Source organism: Somniosus microcephalus, chromosome 7 (genome assembly GCF_052327205.1).
Source record: "Somniosus microcephalus isolate GS21.2 chromosome 7, FLI_Smic_1.0, whole genome shotgun sequence".
NCBI lineage: Eukaryota > Metazoa > Chordata > Chondrichthyes > Squaliformes > Somniosidae > Somniosus > Somniosus microcephalus.
This window is the reverse complement of record NC_140993.1, coordinates 100150500-100162959: the sequence shown is the minus strand read 5'-3', so window position 1 is coordinate 100162959 and position 12460 is coordinate 100150500. Positions and strand designations below refer to the sequence as shown.

Below are 12460 nucleotides of genomic sequence, written 5' to 3'. Positions count from 1 at the left end.
AACTTAGGCTTCTAAGACAGACATCAGTTTCCAACAGAAAACACATTTTGAATGAAGAAAATATTGTATGGGCAAGTTTAATTTCTTGCTTAAAAATTTTGTAACTCATTATGTTATTCACTTTTTACCAGTACCAAGTCCCCAACTTAGTGGAGAAATCAAGCTGATGGCCAAAAAAGTTTCTAAAAAATATTTTGAGCAGTAATATTAGGTCACCTTTTTTATTGGTAGCTTTTGCTAACTCTTCATTCTGGGGATTGGTTGTTTTCATAAGTACATAAGAGCAGGGATAGGCCACACGGCTCTTTGAGCCTGCTCTGCCATTCAATAAGATCATGGCTGATCTTAGGCCTCAACTCCACTTTCCCGCCCGATCCCCATGCATTCTTCGTAATGTTTTATTGGAAGTTTATCCAGCCACTTTCAAATGGTACATTGGTCAATCAGGGAACATTGCTGCATGGGATTGTAGGGCTGGTTACAAAGGGCAGGAAGCCAGCAGAGCAACTGCAGCCATTTCTCACCCCTATTGTGAAACCTTCCCCAATGGAAAAAAGTGGTACTTTCACAAGCCAGGAGGGGAGGAACATGGACATCAGATTCATCAAATGAATATAACATTTAAACACTGAGCAGTACAGAAGTAGAAATCATTATATCTTTTAACAGGACACGATGCCTTAACAATGAGTGGAGGGAAAGTCTGGATTTAAACAATGACATAGCCCCCCCTTACTAACTTCCCTGCATAAGTGTGTATTTTCAATGTGTTCACCATCCTGGTGAATTTACTTGGATGCCAATTTTACTGGAAACAGCCTGGGAATTCCAAAGACTATTCACCCTCTTACAATGGTTGCCAGCATGAGGCAGGGCTTTGGATTAGGCATACATTTAGCAGGAAGTACACTATAAAACCGGCAAGATATTTTCTTGTATTCTTTCACTCCCACCCTCTAATCTCTTGTCATCGTACTCTCAAGGAATTGGTTGTAAAAAGGAAAAACTGACTCCCAACTATTAGAAAAAAAAGGGATCATTTACCAGCACACCCTCTGGAAGCTATCAAAGCCCAAAAATAACAGACCTCGCTCTCGGACTTTGCCTATCTCAGCATTCCCAAACCAGCCCATCAAGGGAATCTTTACATACACAGGGAGACAACGTGGTACCTTTTGGGAAAATAGCGAGCAGCAACTTCAGGTTCCAAAACAGTCAGATCATCCAAATAAATGTCATCAGGTCCCTGATGCTGACTTCGTTTATGGAGACCTACATAAATATACAAAATTACATTTCATAACAGAAACCACAAAACTGCTATCTCCAACAGCTTTCCACACTCTTGAAATTATGTAAAAATCCTAATTCCCTCCCTTGATTTACTTTCCTGGTGCAAGGGAAGCAAACTCACTTCCATGCGCCCCACCCCACCCCACATAAAGCTGAAAAAATTATCTGCATGCAGGCCTAAAAGTTTTTAAATGTTAGAGATCAGGTCTTGTACTTGATAAGCACCTTTGTTTTCTGACGTGCAAAAGTGGAGTGAGCAGATAGCATCTTTTCTCTTTGGTAATTCACCATTTTGCAAATGCTTCTAAAACATTTTGGCCTAGAAATTGGGTTGGGGCGCAAAAGTCGCCTGAGCGCAGGATTTAGCGCAGCGATCGGAGTGATACTGATCGCCAGAAATTCAGTTTCAGTGCCCCCTCGAGGGACACGGGGCGAAGCTCGAGGCGCTCCGCGTCCCTTTTGGGGCGCTGAAACTGATTATCGCAGCGCAACGTGCCGCAGCGCCACACGCTGCGGTACTGCAGGCCTTCCTCCCACTGTTAAGGGGGAGGGGCCTGCAACAGCGCGATCCCCGATCGCGAATGCCGGCAAATGAGCCCGGCACCAAGGAGAAGTGCCGGGCTCGCGGGAAACAGCCGGCAATGCCGCGGGGGGGGGGGGGGGGGGGGGGTTAGGAGGCCGGGGACGGAGGTGCTGGCAGGCGGCCATCGAAAAAGCGGCCGCCCCGCACCTCCACTTTAACTTGCACAGTAAGGCCCCGTGAACCGGGCGCAGGTAGCGAGCGGCGCAACTGCGGCATTCGCTACCAAATATCGCGAACGGGGCACGAATGGGGCGCTGCGCACACCGATGACGTCATAGCGCAAATGCCTAACACCACCATTAGCGCCCCTACTGAATATCGCCGGAGACGCAGCCAGTGGCGCTACAGCCACTGACTGCCTCTTTAGGCGCTACTCACCCAATTTCTCCCCCTTTATTCCTTTATTAATAGTCTGCCCAGCTTGACTGCATTCTAGTCCATTTCCTGAAACTGAACTATAAACTGGCTACAGCACAGATAAAAAAAAACTCAGCACAGTGCCATGGATAACAAAACAATGCACTTTGAAACAGGTCCCACAATACTTAGTTACATTTTAAATTCATGGAACACAGCCAAATTCTATCACTTAACATTGTTTCAAAGTGGGCATGGATGGACATGCTGTGCCTCAAGGAGAGTTTTGCAGCAAAAAGCAAGGTTTCATACCACTGTGTAAATAATTACTTAAGTTGAACAAATATCCCTGCATTCCCATTGATGTCTCAGAATTCCAGCGGCACTGGGTAGGAAATCAACGTTTCTACATTCTTGGGCTATTAAAATGAAATTCCAAAAATAAATGCTTCATTTGGATATCTCACCCATTGATGTTAAGCAATACAAATCAGTAATATACAGATTAATTATCACATGCTCATATCCTCTTAAAGAAACAAAATAGCGTTAGTGGGAACCCTATGCAAAGACATTACCTTTTTTCTTTGATGGAGAATCTAATTTTGTAATGGCTGGAGTCTGTATTCCAGGGTCTGTAGGGGAGCTGTCCATCTGAGACATTACAGAGACTCCAGCTGTTGGGATACTCTGTGAATGTGGGGATTGTGAAAGTACGTCAACAGGAATTTCCTCAGAAGATGCAACTCCACAGTCACTAACGGTCTGACTAATGTTCACAGGCGCTCTAGGCTCAGGTTTTAATACTGTGTGAGTTGTGCTTTCCCCATCGATGACATCCACATCCATGGCATCAGAACTGAGAATAACCATGAAGTGAGTGTTTTCAGATGGTGTAATAGTGAAGGTTTTTGGCTGTTCCAGTCTCTCCCTTTTATTAACCTGTAAAGTTCAAATCAAACATTTTACAATTTCACTTGTGCCTTAAGGAAACAATTTAACTTTTACTGACTTAGAAAAGCAGGAATTAAAACATTTTATTTAAGTAATCAAATAGTCACATATAAACCAGTTCAGGTGAATGGAAAGTAAGATGAGTAAAATTATGAACCAATGGCGAAAGCTCTTCATCAATGGAGGCATTGGGGACGGGGTGATGATGCAAGTTAAGTGGGGATGCAAGGAACTTGGATGAAGAGAATACAGACAGATCTGGGTGCAATGCGGAATGACTCGAGTCTTGTATAGATAAACGCACCATGCAGGATTGTGTACACAAGGATGCCGAGTGAGAAGCAGCACCTGGGGGTTTAGTGCATGATTTATTGAAGGTCTATGACCAGTGCTGCAAGACTACTGTGAAAGCAAATAGCGTGTTAGGATGCATCATCAAAAAACACTATCCTTCCACCATTCATACATTGATAAACAATCTTAAAATATTTAGATTCAACTATACACTGAAAAATGCAATAGTCTGTCTCGACTATTTCCTGTGGCAAAGCAATTCATCTGCATAAAGAAATCTCTCCTAACTTTTCTCTCCAATCAGTGACAATTTTGAAATAAAATATGCTAACAGTGGCCTCATTATTTACTTGTACAAATTCATCATTACTTCTGTATTCAATGCCCCTTCTTATAAAACATAAAATGGCACTGGTTTTCCTTTCTGCTTCTATGTTGTTTCTCATCTCCCCCTTTCCAGATTACTTTAAACCTTCCCCATAAACAGTAGTTGCTTACCCAGCAAAAACATTGGTCTGTACAGGTGATGCCCATCCAATCTTTGGAGAACACACTATCCCAGGATTTGTCCCAGTGACCCTGGAATGTGAACCCTTCCCTCCTATACCATCTCTCCAGTCATGCATTTATCTCCTTTATCGTGCTGTTTCTATATGGAGTAGTATGCAATAGTGTCAGCTGTGGCTAAGTTGGCAGCACTCTCGCCTCCATGTCAGAAAGTTGTGGGTTCGAGTCCCACTCCAGGGACTTGAATACAAAAATCTAGGCCGACACTCCAGTACGGTACTGAGGGAGTGCTACACTGTCAGAGGTGCCGTCTTCCTGATGAGACGTTAAATCGAGGCCCCGTCTGCTCTCTCAGGATGGCACTATTTTGAAGAAAAGCAGGGGAGTTATCCTGGCCAATATTTATCCTTCAATCAACATCACTAAAACAGGTTATCTGGTCATTATCACATTGCTGTTTGTGGGAGCTTGCCGTGCACAAATTGGCTGCTGCGTTTCCTGCATTACAATAGTGACTACACTTCAAAAAGTACTTGATTGGCTGTAAAGCGCTTTGGGACACCCGGTGTTCATGAAAGGCGCTATATAAATGCAAGTCAGTCTTTCTTTCAATACTTGGAGTAATCCTGAAAATGACTTCCCTTGGGTTCTTGCTCTTTAACCTAGCTCTTAATTATTGGAACTTCCTTTTCCAGACCTCAATTCTACTCTTTCCTGCAGTCAGTATAGTTAACACCATTGGTCCAGAAGATTCAAATACCTTGCGAGTTCAACTATAAAGAGGACTTCAACCATTAAAATAATCACAATCTTCATGCAAGGTTTTGTTTTTTAAATTCCCGACTTTTCTGAAGACCCATAAATTCATCTAGTTTCTTAGATCTTGATCATGATGCTTTATGAATGTCAGAATTATGCACTTATGCTTTTATGGCAATATCTCAATTAGAAAAGATGCTAACCATCTAATGTATAGCTGTAGTTTTATTTGCCAATATTCATTCTAATAATGCCAGAGTGTAATTCTAGTTGGGATATTAAGAGTTCAATTAAATTCATTACCCTTGTTGATTCTGGAAATTCTCCCCACGCCCACCGCATGTGGGACTCAGACATCAGCATATCAGATGGTTTCACTATTAATTCCGAGTCACTTTTAGGGGAAAAGGGCTGGGAAATGGATATGCTAAAAGAAAGAAAAACAAAAGACTGCATTTGCAATGGAATACATCATATTTCAGAACAAGCAATCAAATCTGTCAGCAACGGTTCTAAGTGACTTGTAATTATTTTACTCAATCTAAAACTCATGTTGGGGTCAATTTTGATGGACACAGCCAGCTTTCTAGGATCTTGTCCAAGTGGTAATTTTTCCATGTGCGAGCCTATATAAAAGTGTCATCCTGTCCGCACACTACAGCAGGGGTAGCAATTAGAAGCAAGAACTGTAAGCTAACTCTTACTCTCCCTAGCCCAAGAGGTAGAATGCCTCAGCAGAGATTAGCACAAACCAGGGATCAAATCTAAGGAGTACCTCAAAAGTAACCATTCTTCATTCGCAACCCTGCAGTGAAAACTACAAGTTCAGGGTGCTGACGCTAACCAGACATCATCATGTGAACTTCCTAAATACCAATTAGGAGTGGGAGACCTGGCCAACTACAGGACCCCACTGCTGCTCAGAATGAGATCTACCAACTCGGCACAGATCAAGGAACAAATCTGGAACTTCCCCGATCTACTTGGCTCAGTCCTGTATCTGCCTACTGAGCTAAGGGGAACTCTACAGGAAACTTTTGTTTATCCGGAGGTTAAATGTCCAGAAAGCTCTATCTACCGGCAAAATTCAGGAGTCGGTTCAGATAAGTTTTTTTTCTTTTCGTTGCTTCTTTTCTCCAGTCCTGGCTCTGCAAGCGTCTCTGTAGCTAAGCAACAGCTTCAGCTAGACGCTTACAAGCTGCGCCGACTGTTTTGAAGCTGTTGCTAAGCAACAGGGTTTGTTGCTTCACACGGAGCTCTGAGCTCCGTATGTTTTAACATTAGCGCTGGTTTCTACGGCAGTTTTGATCTAGCGGCACCAGCTCGGTCCCGTCAGTGCCGGATACCAGAAAGTTTCCTGTACTTGAAAAACTGCCAAATATTTATTTAGCAGTTGTCCAAAATTTCTTACCAGCCAAGGACAAAACTTCATTTGCTCACAGAATTCTCAGGTCCATTTCTGGTAGTAAAGATCACAGCGTGCATACAACTGTGGCAGATCTAGAAAACAGTTTCGCAAATACACAGTACTGCACAAATGAATTGCCACAGTTGGAAATCGTAGCAATTTCCTACAATGGCATTAGGAGTTTGTGAAATGCTAATTCTATTTAAAAGCCAGAGGTGCTCAAGTGGTTCACCATGAACAGACATTTAGTCCATACAATATCCCAATCATTTCTAAGGTCCTTGACTAAATATGTATGACTAGTGAAACGTGACCCTCACTCTATTGTATTTTGACACAAACAAAGGTTTATTATTAGGATTTTGTTGTACACCTATCAATTAAGCCGATCCTTTGTGCACATATATATAATAATCTTTGTGCATCAAAATCACACTGCTCATGTAGGCTTCTATAAAAACCCAAAATTACTACAGACGTTTGTGTGATGCACAACATAGTATGCACTTGTTGGTGCAGACATAGTGGTATTCTCGGTTTCAGGGAAGCCAGGAAGCCTAACTTGTTAGAAACTGGACAGTATAACTGAGATGACATCAGTGAGTTTAACTCATACTAGCAGGTTGCACATCACAAGGACAATTGTCTGTAATTTGAGAGTCTCTCTGTTAGATTAATGAATATGTAATATTTTATTAAAAAAACATCAAAAGCAGGAGAGAGAAAAAATATGGTTTGTTATAATGTGCTTTGATTTAGAGTTGTATTACGTACCTCTCATTTGGAGACAAATCACCATCAGAATATGGGTAATTTACCTCAGGGTGAAAGGTTGGAGATTCTTTTAACTCATTTTCCTTCAAAGAAGAGTATACCAATCCCCTGGATCACAGAAAAAGAAAATAATTACATTTACTTTATTTCATTCTTATAAAATTATTCATAAATCTAATACTGAAAATATTTGCAAGTGTTTCAAATTTTTCTAAACCACAACTACCTTAAATGATTGCTTTCAATACACACACTGGAGGGTTCTGGGAACCTAGTCGAGGTGCTGAAAAATCAAAGCCACAAAACAGGATTGGGAGGACAAATACTTCAGTGAATTTTGGAAAAATAATATATTGTAATCAGAGTTGGATTCAAACCAAAGTCCTAGAGACAAAAAGGCGTAGTGTAATCCCCCCTCAGATTTTTTTTTTCAGCATTCAAGTTATCTACAGTGTTGTTTTCTCTCTCAAGTAAACATTAGTACTTAGGGAATGGAGTTTGCGGTGGGAAACAGTCACTTCCACAATGTTCCATTCAAGTTACACTTAATGAATACGCAAATGAAATCTCTTGCAAAGCAAAGAAACCAAATGACGAGTGATCCAGAAATGATTAGCCAACAAATCAATATGCACAAACAAGGAATGAAAAAAACTTTGAAATGGCAGGTAAAATGGGCAGTGAATCATAGAATGGTTACAGCGCAGAAGGAGGAGGCCATTCGGCCCATTTTTCCTTCAGGTACTTATCCAATTCCCTTTTGAAAGCTACGATTGAACCTGCCTCCACCACCCTTTCAGGCAGCGCATAACACACAAGTGGTTCGATTACACGATCATAGTGGCATATATTTGTAAACAAAAGAAAATCTGTCAAATACATTGGAAAATGGTCCGTGTATAAATTTTGAATAGTTTGAAACAGACATACACACACTTAAATGAACAAGTGAAAGACATATATTTTCCCCATCTCTCCTGAAAGCAGTGACTTATGCTGGGTTAGGATTCCATGGCCACCAGCAGCTTGCCCTGGTGGTTAGGTGAGAGCCTACAGCAAGTGCTGGAAGGCCATCATAGTTAAGTCTGGTCATATCCCCACTTGCACACTTTTCACCAGAGCTCACCGACGAGTGATCAGGGAAAGATCATTGGATAATTTTACCTTCCTGAGCTTAGAAGCCATTGTGCTGCCCCAACAAATTCAGCATGGATCAGGCATCAATCAGAGGACCTTCCTGATCTGTGTCAAGAATTTTAATTTGCTTGGTTTCTTTTTAACCACAGAAGCAGACGAAGTATTTCACTCTAAAGTTCAAAGTGGGCAATTTCAATGACTATTAAGAAATTGTTACTGCGGTTTTGATTATCGCAGACACAATTATTATCCTCACGATTGGATTGAGAGAATTATAACTCCATTCTACTTAATGTATACATTTGGGTATTTTGAGCCACTGATCTATTATATATTTGTGTGCAATATTGTTGAGTTCAACTGATAACCAGAATTCAAGCAAATTGAGTAGTTAAATCAAGATACTGATCTATCCGTAGATGTCTCTTTAGGCTTGGCTACTCCAAGGCTCTCCTGGCCGGCCTCCCATCTTCCACCCTCCATAAACTGGAGCTCATCCAAAACTCAGCTGCCTGTATCCTAACTCGCACCAAGTCCCATTCATCCATCACTCCGGTGCTCACTGACCTAAACTGGCTCCCGGTCCGACAACACCTCAACTTTAAAATTCTCATCCTGGTTTTCAAATCCCTCTATGGCCTCACTCCTCCCTATCGCTAATCTCCTCCAGCCCGACAACCCTCTGTGCTCCTCCAATTCTGGCCTCTTGTGCCTCCCCGATTTTAACCGCTCCACCACTGGGAGCCGTGCTTTCAGCTGCCTAGGCCCTAAGCCCTGGAACTCCCTCCCGAAACCTCCTCTTTCTACCTTCCTTTAAGACGCTTCTTAAAGGTTACCTCTTTGACCAAGCTCTTGCCGATCTCTCCTAATATCTCATGTGGTTCGGTGCCTTGGGACATTTGACTATGTTAAAAGGTGCTATATAAATGCAAGTTGTTGTTGTTATAAACATGCAGTACATGCCAACACACACACCAAGACAGATTACTTTTAATGGCCCGTTTGAGGAACATATTGGGTCAGATTTTGCTGGAGCGGAGCATTTCGCGGCATGTCCCATTAGTTAGACTTGTTCGTGCAAGTTAGGTTTTAGCATTTTTAGCCCACAAAGATGCTGGAAGTGCAAGCTGGTAACGTGCATCAAGGACAACAGGGCATCTGGGACCAGACTGAACAATTGGACAAAACAGTGTATCTACTTAACTAATTGAGATTAAAGGAGTGAGAAATAAACAGCAGAAGTACAGAGAAGGAGAGTAAATTAGAGTGAATTAATTTAATGTCAAATCAGTTACAGAGAAGGAAATTTTAGATTAGGTCGAGAGAAAAAAAGACAAAGGAAAATTTAGAATTTGTTTTTCAAAATTGCCATTTAAAATCTCTTAAAACAATTCGCAATCTGAAGGAATGAGACTCCACACTGGTGAAGGTACTCCCATAGTGCGGTTAAGGAATGAGTCCCAGGACTTAGAATCAGTGACGATGAAGGAACGGCGATATATTTCCAAGTCAGGATGTTGTGTGACTTGGAGGTGATGGTGTTCCTATGCGCCTCCTGCATGGGATATAATTGTTTACTTATAATTGTTTAGTTTCTAGGCAAGAGAGGCTGATTGGCAGTCATTAACAATTATTACATCATTAAAAGGGTACTTATGCTGTTAATGGGTAATTAATGTGCAAATGCAGCAAAGTCATGAAAATCAGTGGGAGGTTAAGTGCAAGATGCTATTTTTGCAAAGCTAATGGCAGAGCAGTGCAAAGCGACCAGCAACTTGTGGCGATTCACAATTCACTGGGTATCTCTTCCTCACTACAAGTTGCTAGCCAATTTGCGCATTAATAACGGCGTGTCGTTCAGACATCGTAATTTTTTCACTAAAATCTGGCCCATTATGTTAAGAATGGTACAATAAAATTGAACTTCTCTGTCAGTAACCAGCGCTTCTGCCTTTAAAAACTAAAGATTGTTTATATTCAAGTCTATTCTTAAAGGGTAATTAACTCATTACAAACTTTTCTTGTCTTTGTTTTGTACTATAGTATTTTACTGAATGTTGTATACTCAATATTTCTATTTAATTGTAAATACATAGTATTGACTATAATCTGAATATTCTGCTATTTAATAGCCACCAATCTGAAGTGAATGTGGTTGTATAGCACAATACTATTGTTTAATTCAGTAAGCCGATCACTACAAGTATGTTAATTGCTAGATGTCAAACCGTGAACTCCACAGAAGGCAGATCATAGGGGATAAGGTCCACTTGCAGATATCAGTAAATCCATTGACAGTTAAATGTTTCTATAAAGAACAAAATGCTGACAATCTCTAGTATTACAATGGACCGTCCATTTATCCACCGAGTCATCAGGGAAACCCAATATATATTTTGCTTAATTTCTTACTTGCTTATTCAATCATTTTTGAAATCAAGAATAGCAGTGATTAATAAAAAAGGAATTCTAAGAGAGAGTTACAAACTACAAGATAAAAGTTTATTTTTACCTGGGAGAATGCACTGGTTTGTCTTCCTCAGAACTCATGTCCATTTCAAATATGTCCTCACTGCCAGCTGACGATGTACGGTCTTCCTTTTTGCCATCTGGTTTAAATTTCTTCTTCCGCCGCTTTTTCTTCTTCACCGAGCTGGTGCAGAGTGTGGTCTCTGGAGCTGTGCCCTGCACAATATTCTCCAAGTTCTGCCCCATTCCCAAGTCGGCTCTAGATTTTCCCAAGTTCAGCTGCACATCCTTGAAGAACTGCCCTTCTTCTGTAGGGATGGGAGAGGTAGCCAAGTGAGGAGGAACTTTTTCCTAGTTATAAAAAAAATTGCATCATACAAAAAAAATTAGCAATATTTAAATTGAAAAACCGAATGCGGTAAATTATAATTTAAGAGAATATTGTGAGACAGCACAGGAAATGTTCACATATACAAAGGAAAAGTATATGTGACCACCAGACCTTTTAATCACAAAGAAATCTTTTGCAGTTTACGTGTTGTACTTTGAAATGTAGAATTGTAAACTGAAAACTATTTGCTCTATCATTTTTTTTTTTTTAAAAAGCCTCAAGCCCATAGAAATAAAAAGCCTTAAACACGACCTCTCAAGAATACCATTTACTGCACCAATGTGACAGCCATTTACCATACCAATTACCCTGTAGCCTCAGACTTAGTGAAATTAGCTTGGCTTTAATCTCAAACCTATGAACTCCTCAACAGCATTTTGCTCTTAAGTGAAATGAAGTGCATTAAATACTGCCACTCAGACCAGCAAGGTTATATATCCATCATGGTCAGTAGGAAACTGGAGTGCTTACTGTACACAAATTCATCTACCCTGTACACACTTGCATCTACTTACTGGTGAGCATTCACCAACTTAAAAAATAGATCCAACTTGTGGCAGGGATAATAGAAGGTAGGTTCATAACGTGTGTTGCGACTAGTGATTTTTGGAGCACTATGACAGCTCTACAGAATGTATTGGACTCGACATACAGCTATTCCAGTATAAAAGAACCTACTTAGGTGCCTCTTTGGGGGGGGGGGGGGGGGGGGGGGAAGGAATCTCCGACTTCTGCCCGAAATGAGCGAATGGCCACGCTGCCTGTCCCAACCTAGCATCAAACCTCATTTGAATCCTGATGGTGAGCTATGGCCGCCAAACATGTGCCTTGCCAGTTTTGGGAGCTCAAGAAATCGATCGGTTCCCGAGTTCCCAAAAGTGAAGGCATCCCATCCCAGAGGGGATGAAGCACAGGCAGACAGAGGCTCACAATCCTTTTCCTCCTGGCCCCACAATAATTCTCCCAAAATATTTTTTGAGCCATTTCTTCAGCACCCACCAGAAGTCTAATTAAAAACCACTGGTTAGGCCAGTTAACATCTGGGATGCGAAGACTACCTGTGCTCTCTGGGTGGCAGAGGGAGTGGCGCGCTCCTGGGCTGCCCACACTTGAGGGTGCTGTCTGGGCTGCATACTCTCGCTCCACCCATTTGTACCTGAAAATTTCAAATGGGATCCTACAACTGGCGGAATCAGGCATGCAGCCTGTCTGGAAAATGTCTTTGGGGCCGGGGGTGGGGGGGGGGGGGTGCTGAGGTGAGTTTTTCTTCCTTGTGCCCTTGCTGTCTAGGAGATCAGATTCCATAATGGCTCTCCTGGCAATGTTGAGGTCAATGAATCAATTAAACTAAACTGTTTTCATAAAAAAAAAAAAAAAAAAATTACTATAACTTTTAATTAAAGATTGCTCAGACACTAAACAGAAGTTCTGATTTTTACATAAACTTATAGCTCCTTTAATAGATAGGATGATTAGTTTTTGAATTATGAACTTCATTTGGATTCACATAAAAATACTCCAAAGCAAAAAATGA

At 41.3% G+C, this 12460-nt stretch overlaps 1 protein-coding gene across 4 annotated transcripts in view; it reads right to left on the bottom strand.

Moving 5' to 3' along the window:
- lpin2 (lipin 2) overlaps positions 1-12460 on the bottom strand; it is a 119503-nt gene that overhangs the window by 39356 nt on the left and 67687 nt on the right. For 3 of the 4 annotated variants that reach the window (XM_085992792.1, XM_085992793.1, XM_085992790.1), the window contains 6 exons: positions 10579-10886; positions 7156-7212; positions 6930-7037; positions 5051-5174; positions 2812-3175; positions 1173-1272 (listed from right to left, as the gene is read on the bottom strand). In XM_085992792.1, coding sequence (XP_085848918.1) covers positions 1173-1272; positions 2812-3175; positions 5051-5174; positions 6930-7037; positions 7156-7212; positions 10579-10886 — 1061 coding nt within the window. The remainder of the gene's footprint in view (positions 1-1172; positions 1273-2811; positions 3176-5050; positions 5175-6929; positions 7038-7155; positions 7213-10578; positions 10887-12460) is intronic. The other variant, XM_085992791.1, reaches the window with a different exon arrangement.